The sequence below is a fragment of the Stegostoma tigrinum genome, chromosome 11, assembly GCF_030684315.1.
Source record: "Stegostoma tigrinum isolate sSteTig4 chromosome 11, sSteTig4.hap1, whole genome shotgun sequence".
NCBI lineage: Eukaryota > Metazoa > Chordata > Chondrichthyes > Orectolobiformes > Stegostomatidae > Stegostoma > Stegostoma tigrinum.
In genome coordinates, this window is record NC_081364.1 from 20029826 (window position 1) to 20050708 (window position 20883).

The following is a 20883-nucleotide window of genomic DNA, read 5'->3' on the forward strand; positions in this document are numbered from 1 at the left end:
TTTCTTTCTCATCATTGAACATGTATGAATGACAGCTGGATTAGATTATTCAAAATTTATTTTATTCATCTCTGTGTGGCTTGCCATATCCACCCGAGTGAAAATCCCATAGTTTGGGAGATTTTTTTGCTAAGGCTGTTCTCAATATTCAAATAAATATCCCAACCTGTTCACAAGGTGTTCATCACTGGCTAGGCCTGCATGTTTGCCCATTCCTAATTGCCCAGTTAAGTATTACCCACATTGCTGCGAGTCTGGAGTCACATGTAGACCAGACTAAATAAGGATGGCAAAGACATTAGTGAACCAAATGGGCATTCCCTTTAGCTATTTTATTTAGTAGTGAATGAACAGCATATATTCTCTAGGCTTACACAGGGGCCACAATTTCATGCCCTTCACCACATTGAATTCATTGGTGGGATGTAATTAATCAGGCAGAATAGTGGTGGGGTCCTACTACCCAACCACCGCTGCCATGATTACATCTATAGTTGGGAGCCCTGTGGTCATCATTCGTGCCCACCACCAATTGAGGCTATTACGTAGGCAAATAATGGCCACTGAAGGGTCTTATCCTATGGATACTGGCATTTATCATGTACCAGGTAAAGGTCTGATCAAGCAGGGACCCTGCAAAAGCAAATCCTTTCAAGGCTTGTTTTTGCGTTCACAAGGAGTTTTTCGAGCTGGGGAAGAAAGAAGCAGAGGTCTCTGGTTCAGACAAGCCACATCAATGGACACAGGATTGGGAAGAGTGGATGCCACTGAAAGTTAATCCTCACCATGCTGCAAACCCTTTTTTATGAGAACCATCCCTCTGAGTGGCTAGCAGTTCTCAACAGGTGGGACTTGGAGGTCTCCTGTGGCTCTTGAATGCCCAATGCTGCCCAGTTAAATGCATAATTGAGACTTAAATCAGCAGGTCTTCCCTAGGATAAGCCCCCATTAAATGCTGCTCACAGAATCCCTACTTGCATGGGCCAGTGCCACAAGACGATAGAAGGAAACCTGGTAAATGAGAAAGAAATGTTGCAGTTAATATGTAGAAAATAGACTCACCATGGTTACTTGAACACAGGTGGGCTTGCAGCCAGGACGTTCCACATCTTTGCCATTTTGAAACTCTTTATAAAAGCAGGTGTGCGTTTCAACTTCACCAGCAAACTCCTGTGCAAAAAAAAACTTCAAAATGACATATTTTACTCAATCATGAGCTTTCTCAGTTAAAAATTCTATATTAAATAATACTCAAAATGCTCAACAATCCTTAATCTTGTTATAAATGTTTTATATACAGCCCTTGTTTTTGACAAACATAGAAAGTAAACAAACTAAGTACTTACAGAAAAAGCAAATTATCATTTTTGGCCTCTTTCTGAGTTCTATACTCTCAACTACTCACTCAATTGCTGGTATAACTGTGGTTGTAATGAGTACTATCTAGAAGATGTGCTGCAGGAATTTACCAAGACTTCTGGTTGGTAGCAAAATTCTCAATGCAGGCCTTTTTTAAAATTCATTCTCGGGATGAGGGCGTCACTGGCTAGGCAGCATTTATTGCTCATCCATAATTGCCCAGAGGGCAGTTAGGAGTGAACCACATTGCTGTGGGTCTGGAGTCACGTGGAGACCAGACCAGGTAAGGATAGCAGTTTCCTTCCCTAAAAGACATCAGTGAACCAAATGGGTTTTTCCAAAAATCGACAATGGATTCACGATCATCATTAGAGTCTTAATTCCAGACATTTAGTGAATTCAAATTCCACCATCTGCCATGACGGGATTCTAACACAGGTCCCCAGAATGTTATCTGGGTCTCTGGAATCACAGTCCAGCAATGATACCACAAGGCCATCACCTCCCTGTATTGCGTATACTTTAGCTTCCAACCCAAAACAATGGGTAACAAAGGTGGACCAAGGCCCATTAAAGTGAAAAAGATATGATCTATTAAGCTTCAAATTCATGATGCACTATTTGGAGTTCACAGTAGTTTATGGAATAAAAAGAAAGAAGTTTGAGTGAAAGATGGAAATGTGAGCTACAGAACATAATAATGTACTTTGTTTAAACATCAAGAAGCCAAAATTACCAGGTATATCAACATTCCAGGGATCTAATGATCAAATAAACGATATCAGTTTCTCACCATCCATTTATATAATTAGGATATTTAAATTGCACTACCACTTTATAACTCTTTTTTCAGATGATCATTCTAAAGTCTTTATTTTATCATTTAGAGGTTCATCATTTAGACTAATGCACACCTACCATCTCACTGTAATAGTAGCTTGGACCTTACATACAGAAAGCAACAAATTTGAGATGGACAGATGCTCCTATTTACTTGCTTTATCTGCCTGAGTTTTGTGCTTTTGGCTATGTCACTGGATGAGTCACAAACTAGAAATAAGATGTTTCTTACAAACAGAGGAAACATTGGATTCCATTTACATTTCAGGCTGCTGCCAGTAAAACCATTCACTGACAGAATTTATATGTCTTGAGCAATGAATCGCTTTTGGAAAGTTGGATTAATCTCTTTCAGAGTTAAACTGCACGTAGGACAAATTGTGCAAAGCAATCACAACGGAAAAGAGAAGTAAAATTAAAGATGGCTCGGAATTTCTACTTACCATTGGGGTTGTCCCTTCAGGACAGATGGGATTATCATCACAGCTGCCACATACTCCCTTAGAAAGAAAAATATTAACTTAGACTTTTATTCTGTTCACGTTGGCATGTGATTGGACATATGATATGGCTGAGCCACTTTGCCAAAAATATTACTTTTAGACATGTTTCTCTAGAGTTTAGATGAAAATAGCCCAATTAAAATATTTATACAATAAAAGTATCCAATCATTCACTCAGTAATCCAAATTGAGGGGTATGAACATAAAACGATTCTTAGAATGTTTGTGATTAGAATAATAAGGCAAGACTTTAGCTCATTCAAAGTCCAATTATGAGCACACAGTTAAATTTGGGGCTCACGTAGGTTTTGTATTCTCCAGACAAAATCTGAGAGTTTGTGATATTCATGAAAATGAATTTAGAAAAATCAGGATCACTGAATCCTGACTTAAAGTATGTATTTAAATTTATGATGGATCAGGGAATTTTATCAATATCAACAGACGGAATCATTGGGCTGAATCTTCCTTTTTTGGCTAAGTCCAAGTTGCAATGTTTTTTTGAAGGGCTTGTCACTGCGAGGTCTAACAGGGTTTTTCACTGTATCTTACCAAACTTACCTCATTAATTACTTACCACGCCCCACGGTGTCTCTCATGTCTGATTCCTGCCCTACCTTAACAACACACCAACTTGCCACTCAGTGGATATCCCAGAATTCACTAGTATCCCCTGTGACCACATCAACTTTACAACCGTCCTGTACACCCAGCCAAACAGTCAATACGGGACTACCCTGCATTGTTCCTTTCTTTGGCCCTGGATACAACAGACAGGGGTAAATTAGAGGGCAGGACCATGCAGGTCTCATTGGACAGGGTGGTGCTGACCCAGGACTGCCTTTTCCACTAGTGGAGGTCATGACACCAGAATATACCAGACTGGTCTGAGATTTACATGGGTTAAAGCACTATCAGCCATCAGGGAGCATACATAGTGCTGTGGGAAGAAGGTCAATGTCCTTTTCAACTCTGCCAAGGTAAAGTCATCATCTTCTCTCCATTAACTCACACTCTCTCTCTGCTACTGTATCCACTCCCATTATTGCTTTACACTCTTACCATTGCCTACAACATCTTCCCTCACTCGCTCTCACACACCCCAAATCCTGGCATCACTAATTCTGCATGCTATATCTGTTGCCTACTCACTCATTTGGGACACCTTCCACTTGCACCAACAGAAATAGCGGTGTTGCCCACTTTCATCTCCTGTAATATCTACCTCTCTCTTTCATGAAAACATTAGGGCAAAAAAAAAGTCAAGTCATCAGTTCCTCATCTTATACGCGGAGAGGAACCTGACTCTGCCCACTCTGAGCAGGTCCTAGACTGTTATCAGAGTCTGACTTTAACCTGCTGTGTCAGGAAGCCACAAACAAAGGCTATGTCCCTTGACAGCTGAGGCCTGCTATCAACTATAACAAGCTTCCTGGCTTTGTGTTAAATAGCACAACAAGACAGCAGTAACGCAAGCCTGGTATGAGGCTAACATGAGCTAAAGTATAAAAAGGCAAGATATAAATAAGATGTTTTCAGTTGCTGTAAGAAAATTAGAAGCCTCATAACAGTGTTTCTTCGGCCTCTTTTGCTGGAAAGCAGTAAAACTAAACAGGGATACCAACTGAAGTCAAAATCTCACAGCCAGATAAAACTACTAGGTGAAGCCAAAAGGCCCATGCTGTACCTGACCTATGCATGTACACACTGTTATTTTATACATACCTCTACAATTTCAGTGCTATTGGTGTCACATCTATTCTTCTGTATTTGAAGAACTTGTGTTGTCCCTAGTAAGATTCCATTTCTTGTCTCATTGTGAAAACCATTTAATGCAATGTCATTTACAAAAATCTGTAAAAATAATTGCATTATAATCTTAATTATAATTGCAGAAAAAATAACGCTCTTACACCGTGTAATACACTGATAATAATATTATACCCTTTCATAAATCATAGGACTACAAAACGTTCTATGCAGATGATGAGGAGGTTATGATTTAATAAGGGTGTACAGTAGTACAGTAGAATGTTAGTGGAAAGCATCTCTAAACTTTACTGTCCATGACAGTATTAGGAACAGTGAGCACCACAAGGTCCATATGGACTCCAATGGCTGACAAAATTAAACTGTGCGATATGACCCATTCTTATGTCACTCAGCTTGAAGCCAACTCACATGTTAATATTTCATGATCATTTGAAGAAAGTAGCCAACAAGACAAAGAGAAGGGTCCACCTTGTTCAGATAATGGGTTAACAGTAATGTCACTCACAAACCAGAGTCTCAGGCTGTAGTTTCAAATCCTACTACAGCAGGGTATGGAACATAAAACTACTCTCAATGATGGCCGTGAAAACTATCATTGATTGCTGTAGAAAAAAGCCTACCTGGCACACAAACATCCTTAAGGGAAGGAAACTTGCCATTCTATTCCTGTCTGGCCACAATGGGACTCAAAACCCACAGTGAATTGTTTAATTCTTAACGGCCCTCTGAAATGGCTTAGCAAGCTACTCAGGATGGGCAACAAATGCTGAAATTGCCAATGACACCCAACTTCCATGAAAGAATAAAGGCGAAAGAACCAATGAACATTCTGCCTGCCTTAATATCGGTGCTTGAGGCATCAGGCTCGGCCTGTGCACTCCGTAGTCGAGTAACGTACGCCAGAATGGGATTGGAATCAGAGGCAGTCACACTCAACTTGTTAACTGAACACTGCAATGTGACTGAACCCTCAAATTAGTATGCATTGCTCTGACTGCTTCTTTCCGATACATTTGCTGTGTTGATACACAGGAAGTTCAAGAAAGTGAGTAAAACAAACAGTTCCACTTCCACCAGGACCTCATAAGCAGATAGAGCATTTTTTTAAAGTTGTCAATGCCCCATCATCCTACTGCAGGTGCCATTAAGTGCGTTACGTGGTACCACCAGACCTAGCCAGGAATTCCATAAACAAATAGGTTCAGTAATTTGAAAAGTGCACACCAGTATAGTTGACATTTAATGACTTGCTGAAATGGGTTGGCAAATTTCTGCCTTGAAACAAATAAATTTGCAAACAAAATTGCAGTAGTTCCAGAAGAATGGCTATGTTTTTCTGGGTATCTAGGAATGGAGAGTATATGCTTATCTTGCCAGTGATACGGACATTATAAGGAACGAATGAAAGATAAAAATTTGAAACAGCATCAGCTTTAAATGTTTGCAGCAATTCAACAGCTAAATAAAATCTCCACAGCAACAGTAATACAACTACAATGTTATAAAACGTTACTTTTAAATTGTCATCTGTGCACACTTAAGGGAAATGATTGAGCACTTTAAGACGACCACATACAGCCTCTTGAGAAAGCAGCTGCAAGGATAAAACTAACCTCCATCATGGAAAAGAACAGCTGTGTTCTCCTTTGGGGGTCAACATCTGTGAACAAACCAAAAAATGCACATGGAGGGGACTCAAAAATCCATGTCAACGCCTCAACAGGAAAGGATAAAGGGCTAACTGGCTTTAGTGTAATCTCCTACCCAATGAGAATAGACTTCTCATTTTAGGAGTCCAAATGTCCAATGCATATAGTTTTATCCAGATATAATGCATTATAGCATTAAGAGTTAAACTGTGTCACAGCTTACAATCAAAACAGCTGGAGAGAAACAAGGCTAAAGGAAGCATTAAATTGTGAAGAGGATGAAATTTGTTTTATAGGTCATATGTGCACTACATATGAATTAATTTGGATCTACTTTATGATTGGTGTACTTTTAACCAAATTCCTCCAGGATCCAAACCATAATACACAAATTTCCTTGGCTCACTAAAACCCTAATGAGTGCCAATTACAGATTAACACAAAACTTTTACCCAATTGTCTTCTCGGCCAGGTTATATTAATGATACCAGCTCTTGACATTGCATCGAGGCGGTGGAGAAAATTGGCAGAGTTCCAACAGCAACCTAACATGGGATATCATCAACAGCAGGTCAATAGTTTTAGTCCATGCAGTGGGATAGAGATATTATTAAGTTTTCTTTAGTGTAGATCAGCAAGAATGAGATAAGGCCAAAGATATGGGAATCGATAAAAGATTTCACGATGGACTGGAACAAGTCAGCTGCACACCAGAAAGAAGACACTAGAATGCAGGGTTTTTTTTTAAGGTAAATAGGTTATCACTCTCAAGTTCCAACTGCAGTTAGAAAGATTGACATTCCACCTACAGGGAAGACCAATCGGGGGCTAAGTTACAGTTGAGACCATAGAGGGAGAAGGATTTGCAGAAACCAAAGGAATTTGATCATTACTGGCTATGCATGGAAAAGCCATGTGATATTGGGCAAGTTTCACAAGCAATTCCAAATAAGGAAATAAGGACGCCAACTTGGCAGGTCTGAACTGTATGAAAAACAGTCCAGGGAACCCCAATTTTAGCAGTAACCCTACGTCAGAAGACATGGTGAAGATGCTGAGAAGAGTTCCAGCCTGGCCAGTTGCCAACTCTTTCCAGTAATAATATTTGGGCTTAGTTACAGAACCCAGGGCAGCAAAGGACAGTGGTTGAGATATCTCTAGCAGTCAAAGGTGTATATCTTTTACTTAAGTACATAATAAATTTATTAAGTTTTACACAGCTCTAAGAGTCTCCACTGTATCTTTATCTATATACACACTGTTGTCTTAAAGAGATTGGCAACAGGAATAATCCATAAAAGTGGGTCAGAGAAGTCCACAAATGTAGACGTTAAGAGTCACCAGGATCTACTATTGCTTCAGGCACTGTACCTGTTATTAAAAGATCTGTCTCACTCTCACCAAGAAGCAAAGAAGGCAGTGTTATGTCTTTCCAAGAAAGACATCTTCTTCTTGGGTATTGTCTAGGATTCAGGGATGATTTTCTTCTACTCCAGGGTACTGCAGTAACTCAACAGTCCAATGCTGGATTTGCAGACCCTGCCACACGTGCTAGTTTGTGTTCGATCAAGCTGTTGAATGGGATGCTCAGGTTTTCATATGTTTCTTCAGCTTGATCCTCCTCCACCTCAGCCTCCTGGGTTTCCTGACACCACAGCAAATTTTAAAACTCAGCTATGCAGCTGGTCAAGTACTGGCAGACTACAGCTGCCCTGCATGATTTGCTTTATTTGCCCTGAACATGTTGTACAGAGGGTAATGTAAATGGCATCCCACTTCTCCAACAGAGTCCAGGAGGTCCTGATGGATGGGTGCAGGATGGGTGCAATTTCTGCCCACAGGCAGTGCCCTAAGATATTGGCAGCCAATGGAAGACCAAGTGATGAACTGGAGTCACCGAGTTACTGCGCTGAATTTTGGTTTGGGAATTGTCATAGTCTAATTTCCTACTCAAGGTGTGAGAATGGCAAATGGCAAACCAATGAGGCGAGAAGATGTAATAACAAGGATGTAGATGTTGCTGCTGGATGCAATAGGTCTCTCACTGCTCACTAGTGAGACTGTCATCTCACTGATCAATGCTTGTTGGAAAATTTCCTCTCAATGGGAGGAGGCTGCTCGCAGTGCTCCCCCTAACTTTCTCGCCAATGGCCACATTGCTCAGGGGCTGGGCAGATTCTGCCCTATGTATCAGAAAAACATTTGAAAAAACTGGAACACAGTAAGGCATTCAAATCATCATTTCAATGTTTGTACTTCACCAGGGTCTGCACTACAAAACCACCTGAGCAAGGTAACAAAGAAAAATTGTACATCACAGACAGACATTGGAAGAAACATTTACCTTTTGATTAAAAATAAGCAGCAGCAAGAAAGACACAGGCAGGGGAGACAGAAGACAATAATAAAGGAAGCAGGTGGACTTTCAGGAGGCACTCAATGACAATCTCTGAAGTTCTGGCACAGTAGTTTGTGCCTTAGGACCATTCTTAATGAACATGATTTTTGGATGGTGTGGTTTTTCACCTCACCCACTGATACCATCTATCTGTCAGACATTTAATGCTCCAAGGACCATTACTTGACTAGAAATGAGACCTCACTCTCACTCGGGGTCCTGCTTCAGAAGTCCTGCAAAATTAAGGCTGGTGGGAGTCACCTTTAAGTGGTCCTTAATTAATGGTTTCAACTAAAGTAAGGACAGGAGCATGAGCTGGCCTGGATGTTGCCCATTTTACCATAAAATTCCAGATAGGTCAGGATAGGCTGGAAGGTGGAGGGAAAGCCATCGGAGGAATTTTACAGGAGCCAACACATTGCAGACCGATTAGTGAGGACTGTAACATTTTGCCCTTAACATTAACTCAGTATTCTTTGCACTTTATGAATCACCATTACTCATCAGTGCTTTTTATGTGGAAAATATTTACATTGAAGATAAACCATTTCATTCAAAGATTAAAATATAGCTTTGTATTACAAAAGCAGTGAAACGTTTGTGTATTTAACATGTGACACTGTGCCCAACCCATGTTACATAAACTAATACCTGTTATAATCCAAAATCACCACAATAGGAACTTTGAGGCAATAAACATTGTACAAACTTGCTTACAATTCAATTTGCATTCTCATGCGTCAGAGGTCTCAGTATGTTGCTGTACTTTAACATTTTTTGGCGGCCTGTTTGCTTTTGAGGTTTTAACTATCACTTATTGTAGCCAAATGCAATCAAAGGCTTGGTGGCATCTTATGATGTTGTGGTGTGGTTTGCTGTTGAATCATAGAACTATATAGCATAGTAACAGTCCATTCTGCTCCTATCATGCCTTTCTTGGCTCTCCAAATAAGCTACCAATTAATCCCACTCTCCGACACATTTGTGTTGCCCTGCTAATCTTTTCCTTTATGAGTTCCATGTACTGCAAGTTATCTAACTCAGTCAATAAATTATTCAAAGCAGCAGACCTGGAAAATAAGGGCATGCAAGTTACAGAGAATTCCTAAGAATCCATTAATATTTCGCTGTACAGATATATGGTCCGGCTAACAGATTAAAGATATCAGTTTTCTTAAAAACAAAATACTGCAGAGGTTGGAAATCTGAAGAACAGTTATTTGGACTTGAAATGCTAACTGCTTCTCTCTCCACAGATGCTGCCGGATCTGCTGAATTCTGTTTTTATACTTTTTTATTTAAAATAGGTTTAATACAGTTCCTCAGAATCGGGAAAGATTTTGAGTTAACAGATATGGTAAAGCTGATCTCACTGAAAGCAGAGTTAATAACAGAGGAAACAGATTTAAGACTATTGGAAAGTCAATAGCTATCGGGATGAGGAGAAATTTCTTTACAGAGTGAGTTGTTTTGATCTGGAATACTCAATTGAAAAGGGTGATGGAAGCAAATTCAATACTTATTGGGAATTGGAAATAACAGGTCATATTTGCTGGGCTATGGGTGATAAAAAGGGAGTGGAATTACTGGATAGCTTTTCCAAAACAGACCAAACACACATGATGGGGTTGCTGAATGGCTGCTTCCTATGTTGGATGAGCCTATGATTCCACATTGTGGATGCGAATGATTTTGATTTAGTAGATAGGGAGAAGCTGACTTTGCCGACACAGAAGGAATACAACTGAGGTGAGAAAAGGAGAGAGATCTCCTGCTCGTACAAAGCAAAGCATACCTTATCTTGCTTAAGGTAAAATATTACTTGATAGGATGATCCCATCATAGTTCCTCGATGAATTCCATCCTTAATTTTATCATACTGGAACTTCTCCCCAAGAATAATGTGATATTGCACAGAGTTGACATCCTGTAAAAGAGAAACAGCCACCATAGCACATCCTGGCTTTCACATCGAAGGAATAAAACTGCCTTTGTACCTTATTATTACATCTGAAAGAAAAGATCCAGCTGACATGATCAAGAGTAGTTACCATTAATCATGTGACTTATTACCAATCCTCCACAAGTTAGTTAGACAATGCTTCAGGTAGCTGCTCATACCATAAACCATCCCAATTTGGAATGAAATGGATGCAGGGCAGCGGAAAACAAAGTGTCCCAGTTATCGACACATTGCTGTGCCAACTCCACTCTCATTTCCCAGAGAGGTGGAAGGGGAGGGATGTGCGATAGAGTGGAAGCACCTGGCTTGTAAGTTTGGAGGACTGAGGCCATTAGGGAGCTCATTAAGAGCTTGCCCTCTGATCTCCAGAGATTTTCGTGGTTTTGGCAGTCATGAAGAGTTCTCTGAAGATGACCAGCTGCAACCTGGTGAGAACAGGGGCAGTTGCACTGAAATGGTTTCATTTAAAGCAAACAGGGAATGTTTGGACAAAAATGGACTGGGTAATAATAAAATTCTAATAATCAACTTTCCCTAATTTCTCCTTCCAATTCTCTGACCACTTTGATTACAAAAATCTACTCTTTTTTTTAGCCCATATATAGGTGGCAAAACAGCACAGATGGCTGCTAATTCAAACCAGAATATGGTCCAATTGCCTAGTATCCCTGCTCCTTTCCCATTGCATCAGCCATTACTTTGACGGCAAGCCAATGTCAATGAATCCCTACAGTGTGAAAGCAGGCCATTCAGCCCATCAAGTCCACGCTGACCGTCCAAAGAGCACCCATCCAAACCCTCCTTCTTACCCTATGACCCTGCGAACCCAGCCTTCGCATGCTTCGACACTATGGGCAACTTAGCATAGCCAATCCACCTAACTTGCACATCTTTGGACTGTGGGAGGAAATCGGAACACCCATTGGGGAGGCAGTGGCCTCATGGTATTATTGCTGGACTGTTAATCCAGAGACCCAGATAATGTTGCAGGGACCCGCATCTGAATCTCACCATGGCAGATGGTGGAATTTGAATTCAATAAAATATCTGGGGCAATTAGGGGTGGGCAATAAATGCTGCCTAGCCAGCAATGCCCTTATCCTGTGAATGAATGCAGAGAAATAAATGAATAAAAAGAACCCGAAGGAAACCCATGCAGGCACAGGGAGAACGTGCAATCTTCACACAGACAGTCACCTAAGGGTGGAATCAACCCTGGTCCCTGGCACTGTGAGGCTGCAGTGCTAACCACTGAGACACTGTACCACCCATATCTAAGATCCTTAAGAAATCAATCCAATGAAAAGCAAAATTTACAATCCAGAATCAAACCTTCGTCCTGATTCCTGCTGCAACAGGAAAATCCTGCCCTTTAAGATGTTTATCTACCATGTAGTCAACCATCATTCTTGCAATTGATTGGAAACAGAATAGTCTTCACAATTACCTGAAACCACATTTTTAAAAAATCCTAGCAGAAGGCTAAGGTCAAATTATTTACTTGGCATAATACAAGTTGTTTCTCAAAAACTGACTTACATAAGTATTCTAATAATTTTTTTCTTGTATTATGAGTTGAATGGATTGTATTTGTATGACATTCATCATCTAATAGGTTACTGGAAGCATCAATCCATTTAAAATAAATACTTCAACTTTGCTTAGAATCATTGACAGAAATATGACTTAATGCATGAAGTGTACATTTACAAGCAGCTATTTCTCATCCATCATATTTTAGATTAAAAAGATGACTATATTTCTACCATAAATACTATATAAATACCATAAAAACAATAAATACCATAAATACTAACATTAATTCCAGGTTCACCACTGGAAAATTACCTGGCCATAAAATTTATCTATTGGTCTTTAATATTTTTGCCCCAAGGCAATACTTCCATGCTTTAAAAAATGAAGACATTCCAACCTGGTGTCTATAAGTTTAAAAGTGATCCTGCTGATAATTGGAAGATAATAAAATGTGAGGCTGGATGAACACAGCAGGCCAAGCAGCATCTCAGGAGCACAAAAGCTGACGTTTCGGGCCTAGACCCTTCATCAGAGAGGGGGATGGGGAGAGGGAACTGGAATAAATAGGGAGAGAGGGGGAGGCGGACCGAAGATGGAGAGTAAAGAAGATAGGTGGAGAGAGTATAGGTGGGGAGGTAGGGAGGGGATAGGTCAGTCCAGGGAAGACGGACAGGTCAAGGAGGTGGGATGAGGTTAGTAGGTAGATGGGGGTGCGGCTTGGGGTGGGAGGAAGGGATGGGTAAGAGGAAGAACCGGTTAGGGAGGCAGAGACAGGTTGGACTGGTTTTGGGATGCAGTGGGTGGGGGGGAAGAGCTGGGCTGGTTGTGTGGTGCAGTGGGGGGAGGGGATGAACTGGGCTGGTTTTGGGATGCAGTAGGGGAAGGGGAGATTTTGAAACTGGTGAAGTCCACGTTGATACCATATGGCTGCAGGGTTCCCAGGCGTAATATGAGTTGCTGTTCCTGCAACCTTCGGGTGGCATCATTGTGGCAGTGCAGGAGGCCCATGATGGACATGTCATCTAAAGAATGGGAGGGGGAGTGGAAATGGTTTGCGACTGGGAGGTGCAGTTGTTTGTTGCAAACTGAGCGGAGGTGTTCTGCAAAGCGGTCTCCAAGCCTCCGCTTGGTTTCCCCAATGTAGAGGAAGCCACACCGGGTTCAGTGGATGCAGTATACCACATTGGCAGATGTGCAGGTGAACCTCTGCTGAATGTGGAATGTCATCTTGGGGCCTGGGATAGGGGTGAGGGAGGAGGTGTGGGGGCAAGTGTAGCATTTCCTGCGGTTGCAGGGGAAGGTGCCGGGTGTGGTGGGGTTGGAGGGCAGTGTGGAGCGAACAAGGGAGTCATGGAGAGAGTGGTCTCTCCGGAAAGCAGACAGGGATGGGGATGGAAAAATGTCTTGGGTGGTGGGGTCGGATTGTAAATGGCGAAAGTGTCGGAGGATGATGCGTTGTATCCGGAGGTTGGTAGGGTGGTGTGTGAGAACGAGGGGGATCCTCTTAGGGCGGTTGTGGCGGGGGCGGGGTGTGAGAGATGTGTTGCGGGAAATACGGGAGACGCGGTCAAGGGCGTTCTCGATCACTGTGGGGGGAAAGTTGCGGTCCTTGAAGAACTCTATGGGAACCTAGGGAAGTGATTTCTGGGTCCCTTGCTGAGATATTTGTATCATTAATAGCCGTAGGTGAGGTGCTGGATGACTGAAGATCGGCTGACATTGCGCTACTATTTAAGAAAGGTGGTAAGGAAAAGCCAGGGAACTGCAGAGCAGTGAGCCTGACTTTGGTGGTGGGCAAGTTGTTGGAGGGAATCCTGAGGGACAGGATTTATTTTAATTTGGAAATGCAAGGACTGATTAGAGATAGTCAATATAGCTTTGTGCTTGGGAAATCGTGTCTCATGGACTTAATTGAGTTTTTTGAAGAAGTAACAAAGAGAATTAATGAGGGCAGGGCAGTGGACATGCTCCATATGGACTTCAGTAAGGCGTTCGACAAGGTTCCTCATGGTAAACTGGCTCAAAGGTGAAGGTTACCTCAGGGTACAACATGGTCTTGATCAATTGGCCAAGGAATGGCTGATGGAGTTTAATTTAGATAACTGTGCCGCTCTGCATTTCGGAAAGGCAAATGAGGGCATGACTTATACACTTAATGTTAAGGTCCTGGGGAATATTGCTAAATAAAGATACCTTGAAATGCAGGTTCATAGTTCCTTGAAGGTGGAGTTGCAGGTAGGTAGGATCAAGAAGAAAGCATTTGGTATGTTTAACTTTATTGGTCAATGCATTGAGTATAGCAGTTGGGAGGTCATGTTGCAGCTGTACAGGACATTGGTTAGGCCACTAGTGGAATGATGAGTGCAATTCTGGTCTCCCTGCAAAATGAAAGGATGTGAAACTTGAAAGGGTTCAGAAAAGATTTACAAGATTTTTGAGCTATAGGGAGAAGCTGAATATTCCCTGGAGTGTTGGAGGCTGAGGCATGACCTTAATGGGGTATTGAGTGCAAGAGTTGGCAGGATATGTTACAGTTGTATAAGACTTTGATTCGGCCACATTTAGAGTACTGCCTACAGTTCTGGTCACCACATTACCAAAAGGATGTGGATGCTTTGGAGAGGGTGCCGAGGAGGTTCACCAGGATGTTGCCTGGTACGGAGGGCGCGAGCTATGAAGAAAGGTTGAGTAGATTAGGAGTGTTTTCACTTGGAAGATGGAAATTGAGGGGGGACCTGATTGAGGTCTATAAAATCATGAGGGGTATAGACAAGGTGGATAGCAAGAAGCTTTTTCCAAGAGTTGGGGACTCAATTACTAGGAGTCATGAGTTCAAAATGAGAGGAGGAAAGTTTATGGGGGATATGTGTGGAAAGTTCTTTACGCAGAGGGTGGTGGGTGCCTGGAACCCGTTGCCAGCGGAGGCGGTAGACGCAGACACGATAGTGTCTTTTAAGATGTATCTTGGATGGGCGGGGAGCAAAGGGATACAGACCCTTAGAAAATAAATGACAGGTTTAGACAGAGGATCTCTATCCGCACAAGCTCGGAGGGCCGAAGGGCCCGTTCCTGTGCTGTAATTTTCTTTGTTCTTTGTTCATACTATAGGATTACAAAATCATGAGGGGCATGGATAGGGTAAATGAACAAGGTCTTTTCCCCGGAGGAGACGGTGGGGGGGAGTCCAAAACTAGGGTTTAAGGTGAAAGGGAAAAAATTTGAAACAGGAGCAACATTTTCACTCAGATGGTGGTGCATGTATGGAATGAGCTGCCAGAGGAAGTGGTGGAGGCTGGTAGAATTACAACATTTAAAAGGCATCCAGGTGGGTATACGAATAGGACGTGTTTAGAAGGATATGGGCCAAATGCTGGCAAGTGGGACTAGATTTATGTAGGATATCTGGTCAGCATGGAGGAATTGGACCAAAGGGTCTGTTTCCATGCTGTAGATCTCTCTGACTCTGTGACTCTATGACTCTGTGACTCAATGACTCTGTGACTGGAGTCTTGAACTGTCAGTCAACAACTCAGATTAAGAAACAGTCATTTAAGATTGAGATAAGAGGAGATTTCTTTTTGTAAAGGATAAACCTTTTTGAATTTTCAACTTCAGAGAACAATGGATGTTCAGTTATTGGAAATATTCAAGTCAGAAAGTGATACATTTTTCGATACTAAGGGCATTAATGGCTGTAGGAATTGTAGGGGAAGGTATCAGTGAGACTTTTCCCCAGGGCAGGATTGACTGCCACGAGGGGTCATAGTTTTAAGGTGTTAGGAGGAAGGTATAGAGGAGATGTCAGAGGGAGGTTCTTCACCCAGAGAGTTGTGAGCACATGGAATAGTTTGCCAGTGGTAGTCATGGAAGCAGAGTCATTAGTGACATTTAAGTGACTGCTGGACATGCACATGGACAGCAGTGAATTGAGGGGAATGTAGGTTAGGTTATTTTATTTTTGGATTGGATTATTCCACGGCACAACATAGTGGGCCGAAGGGCCTGTACTGTGCTGTACTTTTCTATGTTCTATGTTCTGTAAGAGGGTAGCCCTAATTTTACTGAATGTGAAATAAGCTCAATGGGCTCAGTGAAATATTCACTCATTTTGTTGCTACCGTTGTTCTCTTCATAAGCTTTAGACCTTCCTGCTGCATGTCCTCCAGATAACAGAAGATATAAAAAATTTCCAAACACTTTGTTTAAAGTTATTAACAATGCAATAAAGAAAGCCAATAATATATTTTTTCGAATGTGCTGGCACTGAGATAGTGTGTTAGGAACAGGAAAGACAGAACTTTTAAGTTTAGCAAAAAGGTTATTTTACTAATACATTAAAATACCATTAAAATAACAAGCATCAGAAAATGAGATTACAATCAATTTTTGGATTTCAATTCATTATTAGATGACTGCTTTAGGTTTCAACTTTTAAATAGCCAGTGGTAATGGTACACATTGGTACAAATGATACAGGCAATATAATAAGGATGGATCCTAAAAGCAGAATATAGGGATTTACAAAGTTGAAAAGTAGAACCTTGAAAGTAGTGATTTTATGATTACTACCAGTACCATGTGTAGGAATAGCAAGATATCCGATGAACAGATGGCTAAATAAATGGTGTAAGGGGCAGAGTTTCAGATTCCTGGGACACTGACATCGGTTCCTGGGGAGGGGGACCAGTTCAAACTGGGTGGTGGGACTGGGACTGATGTCTCAGGGATAGTATTTGTGAGGTAGACAAAGTGAAGGCTGGAAGAACACAGCAGGCCAGGCAGCATCTGGAGGAAAGGAGCAGTCAATGCTTCGGGTATTACCTTTCTTTAGGACTGGATGTGGAGGTAGGAGGTGCTGCAGATAAAGAGTTGTGGGGGCGGGGAAGGGTGGAGACAGAATGGTGGACACTGTTGGTAAGTATGAACTAGTTGGTCGATGGGAGGGATGAATCCAGTTGGTGGCTAGAAGGGAGGGTTAGAAGATGGAATGGAAGGGAGGAGGTGGGGCTAGAAGGAGATGCAGGGAATGGGTGGGAAGGTTATTTGAAATTGGAGAACTCAATGTTGAGTCCTCTGGGCTGTCGGGTGCCTAGTGGATGCTAAGGAGTTGTTCTTCAAATTTGCACTGTGAGTCACTGCGAAACTGGAAGAGGCCGAGGCGGTATTTGTGAGAGTGGTTGGAGAAGATTTAAACTAAAATGGTGGAGGTTGGGAACCCATGCAAGTAGTCAGAGGAAGGGGAATTAAGGATAAGAACAAAAGCCATAAAGGGCAATGAAAAATGTGATGGAAAAAAAATCAAGGGGCAGGATCGAACAGGGACACAGTGAAAAGTAATAGGAATGGGGCAACGGATCTTAAAAAGGATTTGTGCTTTATTGCAAAGAGCATTCACAATAAAGTGGATGAATTAATTGAGCAAATAGATGAAAACATGTAGGATATAGACAGGATTACAAAAACATCGCTGCAGAATGATCCGGTTTGTGAACTAAATTATTTAGGGGTATTCAGCATTCGGAAAGGATAGACAGAAGAGAAATGGCTTGGAGTTGCATTGCTGGGTAAAGAGGAAATTAATGCAGTGGAGAGGAAAGTTATTAACTCCAGTGATATGGAACCTGTACAGGTAGACCTTAGAAACAATAAAGGGTAAACAGCATTAATGGGGGTTGTGATGGTGATGTTGGGAGTGGCGTTAAACAGGAATTAGACATACATGCAATAAAGGATCACTTGTAATTCTGGGTGACTTTAATCTGCATATAGATTGGGCAAATCAAATTAGTGACAATACTGGAGAGGAGGAATTCTTGGAGTGTGTATGGGATGGTTTTCTGGACCAATATGTTGAAGAATCAACTAGAAAACAGGCCATTCTAGACAAGTAATGTATAATATGAAAGGAATAATTGGCAGTCTAGTTGACTGAGGCTGCTTGGGGATGAGTGACCACAATAGATTTTGAGACTAGGGTCAAACTTACATGGGATGAAGAAGTTGATGGGATTGAAGGCTGATAAATCCCCAGGGCCTGATAATCTATATCCAGCAGTCATTAATAAAGTGCCACTAGAAATAATGATACAGAATTGGCTGGCCAACAGAAGACAGCGAGTGGTAGTAGAAGGAAAATATTCTGCCTGGAAGTCAGTGGTGAGTGGGGTTCCACAGGGCTCTGTCCTTGGGCCTCTACTGTTTGTAATTTTTATTAATGACTTGGATGAGGGGATTGAAGGATGGGTCAGCAAGTTTGCAGATGACACAAAGGTTGGAGGTGTCGTTGACAGTATAGAGGGCTGTTGTAGGCTGCAGTGGGATATTGACAGGATGCAGAGATGGGCTGAGAGGTGGCAGATGGAGTTCAACCTGGATAAATGCGAGGTGATGCATTTTGGAAGGTCGAATTTGAAAGCTGAGTACAGGATTAAGGATAGGATTCTTGGCAGTGTGGAGGAACAGAGGGATCTTTGTGTGCAGATACATAGATCCCTTAAAATGGCCACCCAAGTGGACAGGGTTGTTAAGAAAGCATATGGTGTTTTGGCTTTCATTAACAGGGGGATTGAGTTTAAGAGTCGTGAGATCTTGTTGCAGCTCTATAAAACTTTGGTTAGACCGCACTTGGAATACTGCGTCCAGTTCTGGTCGCCCTATTATAGGAAAGATGTGGATGCTTTGGAGACGGTCCAGAGGAGGTTTACCAGGATGCTGCCTGGACTGGAGGGCTTATCTTATGAAGAGAGGTTGTCTGAGCTCGGACTTTTTTCATTGGAGAAAAGGAGGGGGAGAGGGGACCTAATTGAGATATACAAGATAACGAGAGGCATGGATAGAGTTGATAGCCAGAGGCTATTTCCAAGGGCAGAAATGGCTAACACGAGGGGTCATAGTTTTAAGCTGGTTGGAGGAAAGTATAGAGGGGATGTCAGAGGCGGGTTCTTTACACAGAGAGTTGTGAGAGCATGGAATGCGTTGCCAGCAGCAGTTGTGGAAGCAAGGTCATTGGGGTCATTTAAGAGACTGCTGGACATGCATATGGTCACAGAAATTTGAGGGTGCATACATGAGGATCAATGGTCGGCACAACATCGTGGGCTGAAGGGCCTGTTCTGTGCTGTACTGTTCTATGTTCTATGTTCTAACTTGGACATCTGGGATGTGCGGGAGTGGAATGTCTTATCGTGGGAGCAGATGCGGCAGAGGCGGAGGAATTGGGAATAGGGGATGGAATTTTTGCAGGAGGGTGGGTGGGAGGCGGTGTATTCTAGGTAGCTGTGGGAGTCGGTGGGCTTGAAATGGACATCAGTTACAAGCTGGTTGCCTGAGATGGAGACTGAGAGGTCCAGGAAGGTAAGGGATGTGCTGGAGATGGCCCAGGTGAACTGAAGGTTGGGGTGGAAGGTGTTGGTGAAGTGGATGAACTGTTCGAGCTCCTCTGGGGAGCAAGAGGTGGCGCCGATACAGTCATCAATGTAACGGAGGAAGAGGTGGGGTTTGGGGCCTGTGTAGGTGCGGAAGAGGGACTGTTCCACGTAACCTACAAAGAGGCAGGCATAGCTGGGGCCCATGCGGGTGCCCATGGCCACCCCCTTAGTCTGTAGGAAGTGGGAGGAGTCAAAAGAGAAGTTGTTGAGGGTGAGGACGAGTTCAGCTAGGCGGATGAGAGTGTCGGTGGAGGGGGACTGGTCGGGCCTGTGGGATAGGAAGAAGCGGAGGGCCTTGAGGCCATCTGCATGCGGAATGCAGGTGTATAGGGACTGGACGTCCATGTTGAATATGAGGTGTTGGGGGCCAGGGAATTGGAAGTCCTGGAGGAGGTGGAGGGTGTGGGTGGTGTCACGGACGTAGGTGGGGAGTTCCTGGACCAAAGGGGAGAAAATGGAGTCCAGATTGGTGGAGATGAGTTCGGTGGGGCAGGAGCAGGCTGAGACGATGGGTCGACCAGGGCAGGCAGGTTTGTGGATTTTGGGAAGGAGATAGAAACGGGCCGTGCGGGGTTGGGGAACAATGAGGTTGGAGGCTGTGGGTGGGAGGTCCCCTGAGGTGATGAGGTCGTGAATGGTGTTGGAGATGATGGTTTGGTGCTCGGGTGTGGGGTCATGATCGAGGGGGCGGTAGGAGGTGGTGTCGGAGAGTTGGTGTCTGGCCTCGGCGATGTAGAGGTCAGTGCGTCATACTACCACTGCGCCACCCTTGTCTGCGGGTTTGATGGTGAGGTTGGGGTTGGAGTGGAGGGAGCGGAGGGCTGCCCGTTCTGCGGGGGAGAGGTTGGAGTGGGTGAGAGGGGTGGAGAGGTTGAGGCGGTTAATGTCTCGATGGCAGTTGGAAATGAAGAGGTCGAGGGAAGGTAGGAGGCCTGGGGGTGGTGTCCAGGAGGAGGACTTGTGTTGGAAGCGGGTGAAGGGGTCAGTGGAAGGAGGGTTAGGTTCCCGGTTGAAGAAGTAGGCATGGAGGCGAAGACGGCGGAAAAACTGCTCTATGTCCAACCGTGACTGGTATTCGTTGATGTGTGGTTGTCGGGGGACAAAGGTGAGCCCCTTGCTAAGGACTGACCGTTCGTCCTCAGTCAGTGGGAGGTCTGGGGGGATGGTGAAGATGCGGCAGGGCTCAGTGTGGCTGTCTTCTCTGGGGTTGCTGGCTGTGGAGGTTGTGGGCGGAGCGATGAGGTCGTCGGCCGTGGGTGGGGTTCCGTCGGCTGTGGGCGGGGTTCCGTCGGCGTCGGCCGTGGGCAGGGTTCCGCCGGCCGTGGGCGGGGTTCCGTCGGCGTCGGCTGTGGGCGGGGTTACGTCGGCGGTTGGAGGAGCGGGGTGGGCGGCAGCAGTTGCGGTGAGGGTGGTGTGTGAGGTATTGTACCTGGAA

The 20883-nt window shown here is 43.4% G+C and overlaps 1 protein-coding gene across 1 annotated transcript in view; it reads right to left on the reverse strand.

The window, feature by feature from the left end:
• stab1 (stabilin 1) overlaps positions 1-20883 on the reverse strand; it is a 258505-nt gene that overhangs the window by 87100 nt on the left and 150522 nt on the right. The window contains exons 34-37 of the mRNA XM_048547400.2: positions 10318-10449; positions 4428-4556; positions 2643-2699; positions 1063-1170 (exon numbers count right to left, since the gene is read on the reverse strand). Coding sequence (XP_048403357.1) covers positions 1063-1170; positions 2643-2699; positions 4428-4556; positions 10318-10449 — 426 coding nt within the window. The remainder of the gene's footprint in view (positions 1-1062; positions 1171-2642; positions 2700-4427; positions 4557-10317; positions 10450-20883) is intronic.